Genomic DNA, 19,919 nt, shown 5'->3' on the forward strand with positions numbered 1-19,919 from the left:
TTTAAAATTCCCACTGTGATTTCTGACTCTTTTGTTATTTAGAAATATATTGCTTAAGTTATAATTATTTGGGGATTTTCTAATTATCTTATTGTTATAATTCCTATTTTAACTGCAGTAGTGGTAACAGAGAACATACAAATATTCTGTGTAGGAATTCACAGTACTAAGGAACATTCTATTATTTGTTGAGACTGGCTTTATGGCTCGGTATATGATTCCTTTTGGAAAATATTCAGTGTGGACTTTGAAGAAATGTATTCTATAGTTACTGGGTACAGCATTTTAAATATATCAGTTATATCTTTTTTCATTATGATCTTGATATTCTCTATATCTTTACTGACTTTTTCTGTTCGTTTATTAGCTACTAATAGAAGTGTGTTAGAAAACTTCCATTATTATATATGCATGTGTGTTTATGTAATAATATATGTATTTTCCTTTTGTTACTGTCAGATTTACTTTATATATTTTCAGATGATGTTAATCAGAGCATAGATTTAGAGTAATTGTATCTTCTTAATTAATGAAATATTCCATTTATCTTTAGTAATGCTTCTTAAAATTTAAATTGTCTTATTGCAGCTTCATCAGATTTCTTTTGGTTAGTGTTTGTAGCATATCTTTTTTCATGCTTTTACATTTACTTCTGAATACATATATCTCTAGGTGTATCTCTTGAAAACATTTGATATTTTTATTCAAATAAATCATCTTTGACTTGTAATTTGAGTCTTTATATTTATATAATAATATTTTTAAATAATATAAATTTAAATTAAATATTTATAGTTAATAAATTTATATTTAATGTAATCATTGAAATATTTGGGTGAAAATCTGTATTACTATTTGTTTCCTTTTTTTTTTTTTTTTTTTTTTTGAGATGGAGTCTTGCTGTGTTACTCAGGCTGGAGTGCAGTGGCGCGATCTTGGCTCACTGCAACCTCCACCTCCTGAGTTCACGCCATTCTCCTGCCTCAGCCTCCCGAGTAGTTGGAACTACCCGTGCCCGCCACCACGCCCGGCTAATTTTTTGTATTTTTAGTAGAGACGGGGTTTCACCGTGTTAGCCAGGGTGGTCTTGATCTCCTGACCTTGTGATCCACCCTCCTCGGCCTCCCAAAGTGCTGGTCCATTTTTTTATTTGTCTCCTTTTTTCCTCTCTTTTTTGCCCTTTAGATTAATCAAGTTTTAACAGTTATTCTGTCTTCCCCCCTTTTCCACATCAACTTGTTAGTCACTTATTTTATTTTATTTTTTTTTACAAGAGTGTATCAGCTAAATATCAAGGCTGCCCTCTTCTTGTAATTTACAAAATGGATTAGCATACTCAAGTCTCTAGAAATACTCAGATAAAAACCTGTTTAACATGATTTAATCCAGTGATTTTCAAACTTCTTTGACTGTGGAAACACAGTGGGGAAATAGGGCTCCCAGAACACCCACTATTCTAGGGGAAACGCCCATGTAGAGGCTTAGTCTAGCTGCATGACCTCCATGTTGTTTCTTAGAAGTTGTGATAAGATTTGTAGATAATTTGGGGTTATGTAATAGGGAAGCAACCAGCACAGTAATTTCTTATTGCTGCCTGAAGCTTGATAATTAGTCTAAGGCAACAGGAATTAACATTGTTTAAGGAGCCTTCTCAAGAACATGCCCCTGGGGAAATGATGGCTCATCTACAGCAGGAGGTCAGTTGAAGGACCTGTATGAAGGGCATATGTTTGTGTATTACTTACTTCCTCCCAGAAAACAGTCTATGCTCATTGTAGTCCTTGGATGGGTGAGCTGGTGTTCCCAATCTCCCACTCTGGTTATTAAATTTAGAAGATATCTGATTTTAAATACCGTAAATTCCTGGTGAGTTATCCAAAGTTACAAAATCTACTTTTAAGAAGTTAAAACATGCTCCGAAGCTCTGTATGAGGTTGTTAGCTATAAGCCAATTAAGTATAGGAATCCATCTGCCATTATCAGAATGGTTAATATTACTCCATTCTTCTTGACAATAATTAAATAGCATACATCCGATCACCTAGAAGAGCGATCAACTGATTAAGACAGAAGTTAAAAAGAAAAGGGGTTAACAGTTATCCTTTCCAAGAGGATTTGCATTTTAAATAGAACTATGAGAAAAAGAGTGACACGTGGCCCCAAGAAAAGTATCTCCAATGGAAAAGTTTCAGATATTGTATGCCTAATAAGACAATCTTCCCCTTCTCTTACCCTGTAGGTAGGACGGAAAGAAAAGGGGGCTTGATGGTAAATGTTTAGAAAACAATGTCTGATATTAGAAAGAAAGATATGATCACTTCAATCAGAATCAAAATTAAGTTAATTTTCATCCATTGTAAAAAATGCAGTTCCGAGAACTTGAAAATTCTAATCTCTTCTTTTTCCTTTCTCAGGTGTGTCCTCTTTAAGTATTCAATTTGCCAAACTCCCAAAGGGATTAAAGCACTTAAATTTATCTAAAACCTCATTATCACCTAAAGGTACAGTATTTCTTATTTACCTAACAGTGTGTCTGAAATATTTCTGCTGCACCTGCTACCTTAGTTAGAATTATTTGTTACATTTAAAAATACATGAAAAAAATACATTTAAAAATATATGTATTATATTACTCTGGCAGTTTGAGGATAAAGACATTATGTAATTCAATTTTTGATGCTCTGCAGTGAAGTGCTGTCAGAGTAGAGAGTAATTTTGACATGTACATGCAGTCTTTAACTTTTAAAACTTTGAGTCAGGGAATACTCGCCTGTCTGCCTCTACCCTCCTGCCTCACATTCCAAGATGCACCTGGTTGTGTTTCTCTTGGTTCAGCAAGTTGGCCTTTCTAGTCAGATAGACTGCCTGCTTTACAGAAAACTGTTGGGCTTAACTTCTGGATCACCACTGTAGCTCCACTCCTTGTAGTTCTGTCTTTAGAGTTTTCCTTGTCTTCTCTCCAGGTCAGTTCCTAACTTCACTCACCTTCATTTTTTTCCATCAAATCCTGTCATTTCTATTATTATTTTGCCACAGCAGCACCTCAATAATAATATTAGAAATTATCCTGCATTCTTTGTGCCTTTGTATATCTTCACATTTTGCCCTGGATGCCTGAAAATTTTTTTTTTTAATCCCCAAATAGAGAGGTTCAGTTTGTTTTATTAAACTGTTTATCTGTGATAAACTCTGCTGAGATGTGTTCCCTCTTCCCAAGGCCACACAGAATCAATGAGTGTTCCCTTTGTATTACTTCGAGATCACATATATAACATTATTGTATAAATATTGTGTCTTTCCTGCTACACTGGGGCTCTCCTTGTGGCCTGTGCTTCTCTCATCTTTTTATCTGCAGCACCTGGCACTGTGCCTGGACTACTGTTTAACAAAAGTTTCTTGAACATCTTGCCATTAAGAAAGTTGCTGTCTTTTGGAAACAGTATGTATAGTGGTTGAAAGTGTCAGTTCTGTAGTCAGACTGCTGAAGGTTGAATTCTGACTTTTCTACTTATGTATGAACATGCATTTATAATGTCTTTGCTCCCAGATGCCTCATTTGTAAGACAGAAATAACAGTATCTTGTTTCTACACAGGTAGAGTTAAATGATTTAATATACATATAGTATGGTTTCTGTCACAAAGTGCTTAGTAAACTGCTACCATCACCCCCACCAGCACCAGCACCACCACCACTACCAGCATCATCATAATTATCATCATCCTGAGCTGTCTTATGTTTTTATATGCCTCAGTTTCTAGCTGGAGCAACCTTAGTGTCCTTACCTGGAATGTCTCATGAATTACCGTACATCCTATGCAGATTCAGCTTCTCTGTCTCAAAAAAAAAAAAAAAAAAATTGGAGGTGGATTAAAAAAAAAAATCAGAGGTAGATTGAAAAAAAGTCGGAGGTGGATTTTTAAATTTTATTTATTTATTTTTTTGGAGATAGGGTCTTGCTCTGTCACCCAGGCTGGAGTGCAGTGGTACGATCTTGGCTCATTGCAGCCTCGACCTCTTGGGCTCAAGCGATCCTCCCGCCTCAGCCCCCCGAGTAGCTGGGACCACAAGCATGCACTACCACACCCCGCTAATTTTTTTGTAGAGACAGGGTTTCCATGTTCCCAGGCCGGTCTCGAACTCCTGAGCTCAAGCGATCTGCCTGCCTCAGCCTCCCAAAGTGCTGGGATTGCATGCATGAGCTACTGAGCCTGGCTGCTTCTATCTCACTTTCTCTTTGAAATGTTCTCAAACAACCCCCTCTCACCACACCCTGTATGACTAGATGCTCCTTTCTCTGTTTTCCTTAGCCCTTTGTAAATTCCTCTATCTTAGCATGTGTCCATCACATTTGATTGTGTCTTAGCCTGTACATTTCTCGACAATAAGGGCTTTGCCTCATTCATTGCTGTGTCCTGGCACTTCTCAGTCTCTCATGGAATGTGCCTTGGATAAATGAGTGAAGGAAGTCATCCCTTGATGATTTTATATCCATGCCATCATACATTATTCTGAACATGAAGTTAAATTAAGAATGGTTTGAAATTGAGATTAGTTCCATAAGTCCCATGATTTTATGTGCACACATTTATACACACATATTTAAGATTAAGGCATGAAAATAAATTACCAAAGGGATTTCCCCAGGAGTCAGTGTTTTCAGACCTATTGCCTGAAGCCATCTACAGATCTTACAGCTAAGTTTAACTCCTTTACATTATCACTGTTCTACTTCAGCAAATCCATTTTATATAAACCTTTTTCTGGTAATTACCAATGTAGTACACATTTATAGTAAAGACTTAGAAGATGCTAAAAAGTATAAATAAGAAGGCAAACCCCCTCCAAACTCCCTTGTTCCTTGGTCATTTGTATTTCTTTTAGGGAAATCACTAAGTTTACATCCTTTGTTAGTTTTCTGTTTATAGTGTTAATCTATTTTAAAAAAAGTTTGTATGACTTGTGTACATATTAAAAGCATTCATTATTTATTGTGTGCTCCATAGATCTAGTTTAAGTCGTTTATAAGATAAAGGTGGTTTTTAAAAACCTGATTATATGAATTGCATCTGTAATTCTAGCCACCCAGGAGGCTGAGGTGGATGCGTGAGCTCAGGAGTTTCAGGTTGCAGTGAGCTATGACAGTGCCACTGCACTCCAGCCTGGGTGACAGAGTGAGAACCTGTCGTCTCTTAAAACGAAAACAAAAACAAAAAACTGATTATATTAATAATCCTTGATTATATTTATTTTAATTCATTTCTTCATTACCATATAACAAGTAAAAGGATATAGTGATCATTTATCCTTCCTAGAGCAAGTTTGGTTCTGAGGACCTTCAGTGCCACCTCTCCCTGATGTCCCTGTCCCTTTTAGTGTGGTAACAGTGGGGAGGTCCTACGGGCAAAGCTGGGCTTCTCTACCTCCTTATGATGAGGACAGCCCCACGTTGCCTGTACCCTTTACAAATAAGGGTCCTCCCATTTATCTTTTACCTGCAATAAAATATGAATATATTAAAATATGTGTTTTGAGAATTAGCATTGTTTTATAACATGACTTGAAGAATTTTTATTTTATTTTATTTATTTTATTTTATTTTATTTATTTTATTTTATTTTATTTTATTTAGATGGAGTCTCGCTCTGTCGCTCGGGCTGGAGTGCAGTTGCACGATCTTGGCTCACTTGCACAATCTTGGCTCACTGCAACCTCTACCTCCAGGGTTCAAGTGATTCTCTTGCCTCAGCCTCCCGAGTAGCTGGGATTACAGGCGTGTGCCACCACGCCCAGCTAATTTTTGTATTTTTAGTAGAGATGAGGTTTTGCCATGTTGGCTAGGCTGATCTCAAATTCCTGACCTCAGGTGATCCATCTGCTTCAGCCTCCCAAAGTGCTGGGATTACAGGCATGAGCCACCATGCCTGGCCTGAATAATTTCAAATTGCCCTAAGACAAAAATATCTTGAAATGTTTATTAATTTATTTTTTTAAATTGACTTCTTGAAATATTTTACATAGGATCTGAAAGATTCGCAGTTTTAAAATGACTGGAGTTACATTGCAGGGTTAAACTTCTGGTGAATTTGACTAGCATTTATATTCATGGCTTGATAATGCAAGACAGATTAAAAAAAAAAACTCCCCATGACATCACCACTGCCTCCAAATACCCTTTCTTTATCTCAGATGTTAACTAACTGATAGTTTTCTGGATTTCTAGCAAATGTCCTGCTGGTTGCCAGATTATGTCAAGGCAGAACCATCTGGTACCACCTTTTTCCAGCTGTAAACACTACAATAATAAGTAACAGAATGGTCAAAATCACTAGACAGCCAGAATCAAGAAAGGCATGTAAATGTGTTTAGTTCGGGCTGTAAGGGCCTTGATTTTTTTTCAATTCTATACTTTTATAATTCTCCACTCTTCATGGGCTTATTAACACAGGCCTCATGTGAGCATGGGCTTAGGGGGCAGCAGAGGAAATCCTTCATGCTGTTTCAGTAGCATGAAGCTGAGCTGATAACATGATGCTCTCTCGAGTCTATTCAGATGTTGGACAACTGCCAAGCTCCCGCACTTGTCAAGGAGCATTTTGCTGTCAGGACTAATTTAGCCTTCTATTTTGGGAATTTATTTATTGAGTTTTGTTATACCTCACTAAGGAAATGATTTTACAAATGATTTTCTTGATGAGAATCTGGTATTGGCCGTATGTTTTGGACTCAGTTATTCCATTAAAAAATACATTAATACTAATATCGGGACAAACTAAAGGAAGTGGTCATTTAAACAGTTATAGAAGATAACCTCCAGAAAATAACCTTTTTTTATAAGCCACTGTACGTTCCTCTTATCTAACACAATTAATCAAATTTCTTCCTCCTCTACTGCCAAGCTCTTGTTCTTGCCCCATTGATAGTTATTGCCTCACTGGATAGTGATTATTCAGCTGTCTGTGTCTCCTGCTTCACTGGCCTTCAGCAAGTAAGATGGTATCTCAGAAGACCCTGCCTGGTACACAGTAGGATTTCAATAAAGGTTTATTGAAATGAATATTCCTTGTGTAGCACTGACTTTTCATCGTAGAGTCTAATTAAGTTTTTCCCTAATGGTCTTTGCAATTTTTGAGGGTAAAAAAAAATGATCTTATTTATATTTATCTCCTAATTCCCAGCATTTTATTAGCATTTAGTAAATGGTGAGTTGACAGCCGAGAAGTTCTTTGCACTTAAATATTTTTTATTCGAAGTCTCGGTCTCCTGTATACCCCACCCAAATATGCGCCCACTTTGAGAAATGGCTCAGTAGCCTTTATCACACACACACTAGAATCAGTTTATCATAACTCTCTGAAGCTGGAGAAGACAATGGCCTCTTTATCAGCCCCACACTGAATGTTCTAAGCTCACAGCAGGGAGGTGCTCCAGTGGAAGGCTGCACCTGCACCCCACAGCTCTTGTAGTACCCTCATCAGATCCTGCTGCTATGACTGGAACTGGCTCTTACTGGCAGACCTGACCTTGGCCCCTCTTCTCCATGAAGGGTCTGCCCAAATGTGGAGGGGAAAGAAAACCTTTTCCTGGTTCTTTAGAGTAGTTGACTTACTTGAGTCTCAGTTTGATAGGTTGAGATTTTCAAAAAATTTTGTTGAAAAATAAGAAAAACAAAATAATTTATAAAAGTATACCCAATTAAGAAATAGCCATATTTCTAAAATATATCATTTGGAACCATGGACTTTTGGTAGAAACACGAAGAGCTTTGCTATCTCTCACATTCCCATTATGCTAAGTAAAATCATCAGTGCTGCGGTGAGTGATTGAGTCTTAGTGAGTGATTATATCCTTCTGGGCTCCCATTTTATAATGACACACCTCAAAATGCTCCTATTCCCTTCTGAAAAGAAGTGGCCCACTAGACAACCATGATTAGCGGGCCTGTCAATAACTGTTACCCACCTGTGAGAGAACTTAGTTCTATCCATACGGGATAAGCAGCCTCCTCACATATTCATTCTTTGTTTTCTGAGGTGAATTTGTCAGTTTAGTTCAGTTTCTGTTAACTTGAGCCATTTATGTTATGTATGTAAAGAGTGTATAGAGTGCTAATTATACATTTTTCCTTATGATTGCATCTTACGTGGTATACAGATCATCTCATTCTTTGTGAAATCCAATTTAATCCAAATGTTTCCTTGAATGTAATACATTTAAGAAGAACTGTATACTTCTCTTTTTAACTTCCCAATACTTTAAATAGCCTAAATTATCTGAATTTGGACATGCATCATTTAAACACCAGGCACTAACTTAAGAATCACCTGGCAGGAGTAAGAGAAGGATAAACATTGTCAACTAGATTGCTTTCATCATTCTAAGGCTTCAGATTAAAATGCTTTCTGTCCTTGGACACATCAGAAGACATGGAGCAAAGGGAAGCCAATTCATTACTCCTTCTGATTCAGTGAGGGGGTTGTGTCTTTGACAAACCTGTTCTTCCTGAGGGTGTATCAAAAGGAGACACAATCATAGCGCCACCTTTCAGGGACAGTGCTCATGGTTAACCTCAGTCCTGCAATTTGATGGAAGTGTTGGGCCATTTATAGAAACACAAACCTCATTCTGTTTCCTGGAGTGCAAACTGAGCCTGGATTTTCTTGATGTTGCAGGGGTGAACAGCCTTTCTCAGTCACTCAGTGCCAATCCATTGACCGCCTCTGCCCTTGTCCACCTCGACCTCTCAGGGAACGTCCTTCGTGGAGATGACCTCTCAGTAAGTTTTCTTTTCTTTATTCCATCTTCGAAGAAGCTGTGTTTAATAAGCCTGGAATAATTCTAAACGTGACTTTGTAGTACATTTTCCTGCCTCTCTCTTTGTCATGACGCCTTTGAATCATTTAGTTACGGGCTTATGAAGTGTTTTACTGAAAATTCCAGAGCCTTCGTTAATTAAATGTCATATATCACCACAATTTTTTTTTCTCATTTAATGATGCTGAAGTTCACATTTTTTGGAAGTAATGCTGTTGAAGAATTTTTTTCATCATTTAAAAACATTAGCTTACAGGGGCCAGGCATGGTGGCTCACACCTGTAATCCCAGCACTTTGGGAGGCTGAGGCAGGCAGATCACGAGGTCAGGAGATCGAGACCAGCCTGGGCAACATGGTGAAACCCCATCTCTACTAAAAATACAAAAATTAGCCAAGCGTGGTGGCACGTGCCTGTAGTCCCACGTACTCAGGAGGCTGAGGCAGGAGAAGTACTTGAACTCTGGAGGCGGAGGTTATGGTGAGCTGAGATTACACCACTGCTCTCCAGCCTGGGCGACAGTGTGAGTCTCCCTATCAAACAATAACAACAACAACAAAAACCCATTAGCTTACAGGTTAAAATTGCCTGGTAAGGAAGATTGGGAACACTAACTGAACTTTCTCATTATTATTATTGTTACTGGGAAGGCTGATGGTTATAGGTTACAATTGAGAGGGAGTATTGGGATAAACCTGAGCACTCGTCTATTTTGTGAATAAAATAGGGAGAAGGGTGGTCTACACATAACCTGGGGCCATTTCTTCGGAGTTTGAATATGAAGGCAAAAACGACTCCCTCAATTATAATAAAATTTTTAATGTAACTGAATCAATAATGTAATATTTGGCAGATCTTTGACACAGTGGATTAGGTATGATCTCATTTCCATATGTGGCGAATGATCCCCTCTGGTCACCAAGATAGAATTTAGAATTTTTTCTTTAACAACATGGCCTACACCCAGCGGCCATCTTTGAAGGGCCTTAATTTGTATTGCACTGCTTTGCCACAGGGCTGAAAAACACTGGGAAACTTATTCTTATTTCTCTTGTTTTGGTTTACCTGTAAGGCAGGAAGTACAAATGAAGGCCTTTTTGTATTTTTTTTTCCTTTTCCTCTCCTTTGCACTTAAAATTATTTAAACAATACTTGATTCCTAGTGTGCCATGATTTTTCAATCCATTTTCCAGTTTCAGTTGTTACCTTCACTGACAGTTCATAAATCTGCTCCCTCCCAAAATAAAACAAGGAGGCCAATGTGACACCACCAAAATAATACTGTGGCAAAGTAGAAGAATAAAAGGAAGGATAAAAGGAGAGGCTAAAGATTAATAAGATTCAGCTAAAATAGGAACATTAATAGTTACCTAAAACAACAAAATAGCTCAAGATTTCTTTTTCTGGCCAGGGTGGGTCCTGTTGTAGCTTGCTTCTGGGGAGTGGAACGATGAGGCCTGAGTGAAAGTGGGCTGGAAGGGAGAGTGGGCGGGGAAGGCAAAAGTTCCAGGAGCCTGGTGGCAGGTGCAGGAGTTTACCTGACCCTGTGCCCTCAGGGAAAGCAGCCTAGCAGGGCCTGGCCTCTTTGGAGATATGTGGCCAGATAGTCTTGTCACCATTTCATGGTGATAAGAGCTCCCCCAGCTGGTGATTGGGAGTAAAGCCACAGTAAACTTAAAAGTCTCGAGACAATTTTTGCCAGGCAAACAGAGAGGGGCAGAGGATCTTCATGTGAGAGCAAAATGACTTTTCTGAATCAGAACTTTTCATAACAAAATCCATTCTATGGCTGGGTGCAGTGGCTCACACTTAGAATTCCAGCACTTTTGGAGGCTAAGGCAGGTGGATCTCTGGGGTCCAGGAGTTTGTGACCAGCCTGGACAATATGTTGAAACCCTGTCTCTACAAAAAATACAAAAAATACAAAAATGAGCTGGGCGTGGTGTCACATGCCTGTAGTCCCAGCCAGTCAGGAGGTTGAGGCAGGAGGATGGCTTGTGCCCGGGAAGTGGAGGTGGCAGTGAGCCGAGATCATACCACTGCACTCCAGCTTGGGCGATAGAGCCAGACCCTGTCTTTAAATAAATAAATAAATAATTAAATAAATAAATGTCATTCTGTGTGTATGGTTATTTTAAAGTGTTAAGTGTTTACAGGCTATTTTTTTGCTCTTCTGAATTCCTTGATAGGATTCTTCTGAAGCACCATATAGCCAAACTGCTACACATAGTAAATGTTTGCAAGGACATACTCAGTATAAGCTTGTTTGATTTTGCAAGTATCCAGTGGCATCCAGTGAAGCAGAGGAGAATTTAAGCTATTTGCCTGGTGGCAGGGAGCTTGGACTCAGTTTGTTATGAGTGGGCTCTGGCAGTTACTACACATACAGGGTAATTCCAGAACAACGTCGCTGTTGATGTTCAGCATCTCAGTTGAACTGATCTGTTGATTAGCCTTGAATGAGAGGACTAGGGAAGTTTAGGCATTGTGACCCCCTGAAACCGGAAGTGTCTTAGCTATTAGTGAAATTTTTTAAAAAGCACTCATATTGCTGCCAAGCCATTCTTGTTAGCTTTGAGAAGTAACTAAGGGTAGAAAAATCATTATGTCGGACAGAAGACAGGATAGCCTGAGACCATCCTATGGTTCAAATTCAGATTCGTAGTTCTGCAAACACTTTCAAAAGTGATTAGCATTTTGATAGAGTGACTGCAGTTCAGGTGGTATTTTAGTCTCAGGAGTTAAAATGAATTAGCACAGTTCCAAAATTGTATAATAAAAATTAAGCTAATCAGGAAAACTAAGTCATGTGTAACAAAATGGGGGTTTGGTTTTCAATATTCCATTTGGCCTTTCTTTACTGAAACATAATTTTAACTATTCTTGGGATTTTCACTGTCAGGGAATGTAAAGGAATGACAGAAAATTCTGGTAATCCCCTTGGGAAGAGCAGAGAATGATCTGAGAAATTCTGGCAACTTCCTTTTAAAACATTAACTTGCATTGTGTGTATGTGTGTGTTTCTAGAATCCTAACATTTATCTTTTGTTTTTTTTCAAGCACATGTATAATTTTTTGGCCCAGCCAAATGCCATTGCTCATCTGGATTTATCCAATACAGAATGTTCCCTGGACATGGTAAATTTAATATATATATATATATATATATATATATATATATATATTGCTCTGAGGGGTCTCAGAAGAGCTATTTAGATGGGATGTAGGGGACCTCTAATAAAAGATTCTCCTGGACCTAGAAATACTTGAAAAGAAGAGTGCCTTATTTCTTTTTCAGGTCTGTGGAGCTCTTCTCCGTGGATGCCTTCAATATTTAGCTGTGCTCAACCTCTCCAGAACTGTCTTCTCTCACCGGTATAGATTTATTTCTGCTCTCATTGTCATCTGGAAGTGTCTTTTTCTGAGAAAAGTTGTAGTGATAAGGAAAACAGAGTGATAAAGGGTGAATGTTGTATATGAAAGAAGGCGGCCTTAAGCATTATCTATAAATATTAGGCCTTGAACATTCAAGTTTTTGTTTTATCATTTTAAATGTAGGTTAATGTTCTTACCAATAATTCCAGCCTGCTTACGTGAACTATGTGATAATGCACTATTTCTCATATGTGGTCAGGCAATCTGTCTTAATATGGGAAAAACCCTTTTAGAAACTTTTATAGGTATTTCGCACGGGTGAGCTTGGATGTAGGTATAAACTACTTTCAGAGAGTAAAGAGAATAGTTATCTCAAAGCTCATGCATTTTCACTTGTAGAAGTAATTGAGGGCCAGTCTGACTACTTCACTTATACACTCCTGACTATAATTGTTTGCAGAATAAGGCAGTAGATTAGAAGCGTCAAGGATTCACAAACAGTAGCAACTTAGAATGCAAAGAGACTATAGAGGAATTATCAGAGGAATTATGAAAAGTACATGGGTTAGATAGGTATGGAATCTGGGAATATCTAAAGAATTAATACAGTTCAACACTTAGCATTTATAATTATGACCATAAATTATAAATACTATTTTAGTTATATGTTTTTAAATAACATGAGTATTGGTAATATTAGAAGTATTTTTATTTTTGCTAGTTTTTAAAGGCCTTATGTATTTAAAAGGATAACCCTCACTTATTTGGAAAATTCAGTTTTGTAGCATGCTTTATTCCATAACTGTGCCTTGCAAATCAATTACTTTGTATATTAAAGTACTATTTTTTATTACTTCAATGGTAATTAAATCTTTACAGTAGCAAAAATATGCCACAAATACCTCCATAGATTAAAGTTAGGGAGTGTGACGTCTGAAAATATAATGGTAGGAAAAGTTGAATTTTCCATGATAATTATATTTTGGGGAACATTTGAGAGTTTTAATTGAAACCTAGTCAACTCATGTATTTGAAGCCAGCTTATAAAGCCATGCTTTGGTGGAGCAGTAATTGACTGGGGAACTGGGTTACAAGATGAAAGCACAGACTATAAAGGTTTTTGTATAATCAGCACTTTTGAGTTCAAAATACTGTGAATTCTACGATGACTGGTCTTCAGTAGAGCTGTTAAGCTTATAGAACAGAATTGCGCTAACAAATTGTCTTGTCTTCCACATGAAAGGTTGTGATTAAACTGTTTAATACCTAATACCTTATCTAGATATAGTTGTAGAAAGCCCTTAGTAATTTTGTTGAAATTACTGCATTTACGTTGAGGTGTGGATTGTCAGCCAGACTATTCATTCTTTTATTCACAGATAATTTCATAAGTGTATCCATCAGGATAAGTTAGATTGTTCCACAGTAACAGTGACCCCTTTCCCCCAATGTCCATGGGTTTCAGCAACAGTGATTTTGTGAAATGTCCATTGTGGGCTGGCATATAACCTTCACTTCAGGAGGCAGAGCAGCCTCCTATCTAGAACATTCACAGTCATATAGCGAGAAAAAGAGATCATGGCAGTGCACATACTGGCTCCCAAGGCTTCTCTCTGGAAGTCATACACATCATTTCTCTCTGGAAGTCATGCACATCATTTCTCTCTGGAAGTCATACACATCATTTCTCTCTGGAAGTCATACACATCATTTCTCTCTGGAAGTCATACACATCATTTCTCTCTGGAAGTCATGCACATCATTTCTCTCTGGAAGTCATGCACATCATTTCTCTCTGGAAGTCATGCACATCATTTCTCTCTGGAAGTCATGCACATCATTTCTCTCTGGAAGTCATACACATCATTTCTCTCTGGAAGTCATGCACATCATTTCTCTCTGGAAGTCATGCACATCATTTCTCTCTGGAAGTCATGCACATCATTTCTCTCTGGAAGTCATACACATCATTTCTCTCTGGAAGTCATACACATCATTTCTCTCTGGAAGTCATACACATCATTTCTCTCTGGAAGTCATACACATCATTTCTCTCTGGAAGTCATACACATCATTTCTCTCTGGAAGTCATACACATCATTTCTCTCTGGAAGTCATGCACATCATTTCTCTCTGGAAGTCATGCACATCATTTCTCTCTGGAAGTCATGCACATCATTTCTCTCTGGAAGTCATGCACATCATTTCTCTCTGGAAGTCATACACATCATTTCTCTCTGGAAGTCATACACATCATTTCTCTCTGGAAGTCATACACATCATTTCTCTCTGGAAGTCATACACATCATTTCTCTCTGGAAGTCATACACATCATTTCTCTCTGGAAGTCATGCACATCATTTCTCTCTGGAAGTCATGCACATCATTTCTCTCTGGAAGTCATGCACATCATTTCTCTCTGGAAGTCATACACATCATTTCTCTCTGGAAGTCATACAAATCATTTCTCTCTGGAAGTCATACACATCATTTCTCTCTGGAAGTCATACACATCATTTCTCTCTGGAAGTCATGCACATCATTTCTCTCTGGAAGTCATGCACATCATTTCTCTCTGGAAGTCATGCACATCATTTCTCTCTGGAAGTCATGCACATCATTTCTCTCTGGAAGTCATGCACATCATTTCTCTCTGGAAGTCATGCACATCATTTCTCTCTGGAAGTCATGCACATCATTTCTCTCTGGAAGTCATGCACATCATTTCTCTCTGGAAGTCATACACATCATTTCTCTCTGGAAGTCATGCACATCATTTCTCTCTGGAAGTCATGCACATCATTTCTCTCTGGAAGTCATGCACATCATTTCTCTCTGGAAGTCATGCACATCATTTCTCTCTGGAAGTCATGCACATCATTTCTCTCTGGAAGTCATGCACATCATTTCTCTCTGGAAGTCATGCACATCATTTCTCTCTGGAAGTCATACACATCATTTCTCTCTGGAAGTCATGCACATCATTTCTCTCTGGAAGTCATACACATCATTTCTCTCTGGAAGTCATACACATCATTTCTCTCTGGAAGTCATGCACATCATTTCTCTCTGGAAGTCATGCACATCATTTCTCTCTGGAAGTCATGCACATCATTTCTCTCTGGAAGTCATGCACATCATTTCTCTCTGGAAGTCATGCACATCATTTCTCTCTGGAAGTCATACACATCATTTCTCTCTGGAAGTCATACACATCATTTCTCTCTGGAAGTCATACACATCATTTCTCTCTGGAAGTCATACACATCATTTCTCTCTGGAAGTCATACACATCATTTCTCTCTGGAAGTCATACACATCATTTCTGCTCACGTCTCACTGGCCAAAGAGAGTCACATGGCCAAGCCTGCTGTCAGTGGAGGGATGAAGCATTATCCTTCTTCAAAAAGGGGCAGTGAATATTTGGAAACACTGGAATACTCAACACTAAGACAGAATAACAGGAGAAGAAATATATTTAGAGTAAGTTAACAGTATTTTCTCAGGAGAAAGTGAACAAGAATATACAAGCTTACATTGTTCCACTATATGGAAACAGAGTTGTTTGAGATTTCTTATATCACACAGTCTACCAGAATTCTCTTTCCTCTTAGTTTTATTTTTCATCTTCTCAGATATTTTGGTTGTTTAGATTTTTCTTCTCAAATAGCCTTCAATTGTCCTGTTTTAAAACTTAAAAAAAAAAACTGTCAAATATTGACAGATTTTCCCAGAGCTCTGTACATTAAATATTATTGAATATTATGTGGTTGAGCTAAACCACTAGGATGCCCTCTGCCCTGAGATTCCATGAGTCCCTCCACAGAATGTGAATAACTATCATTAAGTGAGTGCTTACTCTGCATCAGCCTAAGTGCTTTACATATACTGACTTATTCAATCCTTCCATCATTTCTATCAGATAGAACAGAACAAACACAGTGTTAAGATTCCACCTTGGACTCTTGAATCCTGTTTTTCTTAAACCCTTATTATATAGTGTTGATGCTACCTTATTATTGAGCTGTATGATTTGATCCACATACTTTTCTCTGTAGTAGCAAGGGGATGTATTCGGAGGTTATAGCCATTTTATTTGGTAGTTTTGTCTTTCACTGTTCTAATAGTTGGCCTGAAATGATTAGGTTTGTGGTATGGACATACTAGCTGAATAGGCTATTTGTAATGCAGGCTTCCTGCCATTTGGACTTTCTGTGCTGTTTTAGCTCAACATCAGATCACAGTCTTGTTGCATGTGAAACCTGCTACATCTAAAAACATTGCCACATGCAGGTATTGATCTCTAACATTTTGTGCCACCAGTGGGAAAGCTTTTAAATTGGTGAGAAATACACATCTTCTCTGACCTCCTATTTTTAAAAATTCCAAACATGGAGTTTCCTGATCAAGAGGTAAAACAAAATGAATTCATTGGCTATGAAGAATAGCAATGAATTATTTTGTGGACTAAATATTTCTTTACCTCACTTAAGTGGTTCCTTTAATGATATTGGATTTATGGCTTTAGGTTTTGGACATTTATTTGTTTCTATTTACTTTTAAATTTCTACAGAAAATATGACTGCTTTGTAGATTTCACAGTGTCTGAATAATCAATGAATATGTTTGATGAAGGTGTAACCGCTTGTATACCTCTTGTGTTTTTTTCAGGAAAGGAAAAGAAGTACCTCCATCTTTCAAGCAATTTTTTAGTAGTTCTCTGGCTTTGATGCACATCAACCTTTCAGGCACAAAACTGTCTCCTGAGCCCTTAAAGTGAGTGGTTAATTCACTTTCTCCAGAGCTTTTAAAGTTCAACTTGTTTTTACGAATGTGCTTGAGGGAAGGGAGAAAGATATATAATCCAAAGACAAAAACCACAGATGAGAATGCCTTTTTACTCTGGGGCAGAAAAATAAATTAAAATTTTAAAAAGTACATTGTGCGCTATTGATATTATTGCATCTTCTAAGAAAAAACATCTTTTGGTTTATGACCTTGGCAGGAGTCACTGATCTACAAAAGTTATACTCCCAGGTACTTACTATTGCTTTTATATTAACCTCTGTTCATTCCATTTCAGGCATATTCGTTCGTGTGTGTGTGTGTGTGTGTGTGTGTGTGTGTGTGTTTTCATCAGCATTTACTCTAAATCTTTCTACTAATAGTAATAAACTCTAAACACATTGTATGTATGCAACAGAATGAATTTTTAGCTACTTTGGTTTCTGAATTACTGAGGTTAGTATGGGCTATTTGGCACTTTTATTTGGCAGCCAACTTATGGGTTAATATCCCTAGTGTAGGTATAGTGGTGAAGTTAAAATTGTTAGCTAAATTGAGGTTTGAGAATAATTTATTATCCTTGACATTTCTGTTCACTATTGCCAGAAAGAGTCAAAAGTTTAGTGTACAAGTTCAGTGAATTTGACTGTAGGGTCAAATTCTCTTTGAGTCTAAAGAAGATATTTTCAAGTAGTTATGATTATGAAAGTTGTCAGATATGCTCAAATGTATGCATGGATTTCTCCCTTCCCAGCTGACTGTAAATTAGCATTTAATTTTTCCCTCGTAATGTGTATGAAATGTTAAAATTAATGTCTGCTATTCATCTTACTAGAAAATTAATTTTCATTTAATTTATAAATTTTCTTTTCCTTTTTTATTTCTGTTTTGAGAGGTATGAAGTTCTTGATTTCATATAGTACCAGATGACCAAAACAATGGATGCCTTTAAAAAAGTAGATCCAGGCTGGGTGCGGTGGCTCACGCCTGTAATCTCAGCACTCTGGAAGGCCGAGGTGGGCAGATCACTTGAGGTCAGGAGTTCGAGACCAGCTTGGCCAACATGGTGAAACCCCGACTCTACTAAAAATACAAAAATTAGCCAGGCATGGTGGTGCGTGCCTGTAGTCCCAGCTACTCAGGAGGCTGAGGTGGGAGAATCGTTTGAACCCGGGAGGCGGAGTTTGCAGTGAGCTGAGATTGCGCCACTGCCAGCCTGGCGACAGAGTGAGACTCCATCTCCAAAAAAAAAAAAAAAAAAGTAGATCCAGTCAAGTGCTGAAAAAAAAGTCTGATGTTATGTTATAGCAGGCTTAAAAAATGTTGAGTTAATATATTAGGGATCCTTAAATATAACAGCCACAAATAATAAACACCTCATGATTTGGCTGTTTGTATGGATATTAAGAAAGCTATCAGAATCGTATTCTAAAGTTCCATTATAATCATTCTCATTTACGTATTTCATTCAAGTAATACTTACTGAGCATCTACAATGTGCTAGACACCGGATGACAGGATAGGAAGCAAAACCAGAGAGGGTCCTTGTCCTGGTAATATATCAGCAGGAAATCAGCATATTCAGAATAGTTTTCTATTTTTAATTCTTTCAATGTTGTTTACTTTTGTATAATATAGAGTAACATTTTATTGGTTAATGTAACTGATTTTGTGGAATATTTCACTTTGCAACAAGGCTGGACTTACTGTACTTTGTTGCACATATATACCTGTAAATGTTGTACTTCAAAGATATTTTGTAATTGTTAAATCTTGGACCTGATGTTATTGGTGTGAATGTTTGATAGTGTTAAATCAGTAGTCTTTTCAGCTCTGTGTTTTAATCAGTAAAAATTTTAATATGGGGAGAAAGCCTTCATGGCTGAAGATTGTGTAAATAAAATTCCATGTATACATTTAATGTGATATAATTATTTGAAAAGATAACACAAAACTGAAGTTCTCAGGTTTTATGTGTGAGAGGGTGAGGATGAAAAGGAATTTGCACAGTACTACCCTAAACTAGACACTGCGCTGGGTGCTTACATATGGCCTGTCACCTTTAATGTGGATGACAGTGATGAGAAGTTAGTATCATTATCCCCATTTTACAGCGGAGGATATTGAGGCTCAGAGAAGCTAAGTAATTTGCCCCAAATCTCTGTTGAAGATTGGGTTTCCTGAGGAGCCGACTTTGAGATGGAGATTCGCAAGCAGGATATTTATAAGGACATTCTCTTGGGATTACCACCGGTGAAAAAGGAAGGGGGAGAAAGCAGGATCAGGCAAAAGGGAGAAGCTGCACTGGGAGGCTCTTCCAGTAAAGAGGAAGACCCCACAGTGGGTTCTGGGAAGTGCCTGGCAGTGTCCACTGCTCTCAGCCAGCTGTCATGGGCTCAGCAGTGTTCTCTACCTCATTCCACCTTCAACTGCAGAAACCCTTGTTTCTCTAAGGGTTTGGGATTAGTAGCTATGAGAGAATAAATGAAAGCAACACAATTTCTTTTGAGACAATGCTTTAAGTTTGGACGTAACAATATTTTCCCCACAAGTTTCCCACTTAATTTGAGATTCTTTTACAAGCAAATTGGGGAAGTAGAGTGTTACGTGGGAGGTGGCAGGGGGAAGCAAGACAAAGAATATGACTGCTTACTTCATTGTTGCAATTTTCCTTTGAGGCCTTTTTTGGTCCATGTTAATGTATTTCAAGGGGGTTTAGAGAACATGGTGACGCTGTTCCTTGGTGTTTTCTAAAATTGCTAGAATAGACTGTTTCATGTGAGTCCCAAGGATGCTCCTTGCTCCAGCATCACTCAGAGTGCCGTGTGAGTTCCTGCTTACTGCTCATTCTTGGTCTTTTGTTTTCCCTCCCCCAAGCCTTTCTTCCTGGACATCCCCTTTCTCCCTGCTGTGTGGTACCCCTTCTCTGTGACCCCATCTTTCTGGC

The 19,919-nt window shown here is 37.9% G+C and overlaps 1 protein-coding gene across 13 annotated transcripts in view; it reads left to right on the plus strand.

Annotated features, from left to right (window-relative positions):
- CARMIL1 (capping protein regulator and myosin 1 linker 1) overlaps nt 1–19,919 on the plus strand; it is a 349,638-nt gene that overhangs the window by 202,474 nt on the left and 127,245 nt on the right. For all 13 annotated transcript variants that reach the window (XM_054557000.2, XM_054557001.2, XM_054557007.2 and 10 more), the window contains 5 exon segments: nt 2,415–2,501; nt 8,672–8,775; nt 11,873–11,950; nt 12,111–12,187; nt 16,859–16,963. In XM_054557000.2, coding sequence (XP_054412975.2) covers nt 2,415–2,501; nt 8,672–8,775; nt 11,873–11,950; nt 12,111–12,187; nt 16,859–16,963 — 451 coding nt within the window.

The sequence above is a fragment of the Pongo abelii genome, chromosome 5, assembly GCF_028885655.2.
Source record: "Pongo abelii isolate AG06213 chromosome 5, NHGRI_mPonAbe1-v2.0_pri, whole genome shotgun sequence".
NCBI lineage: Eukaryota > Metazoa > Chordata > Mammalia > Primates > Hominidae > Pongo > Pongo abelii.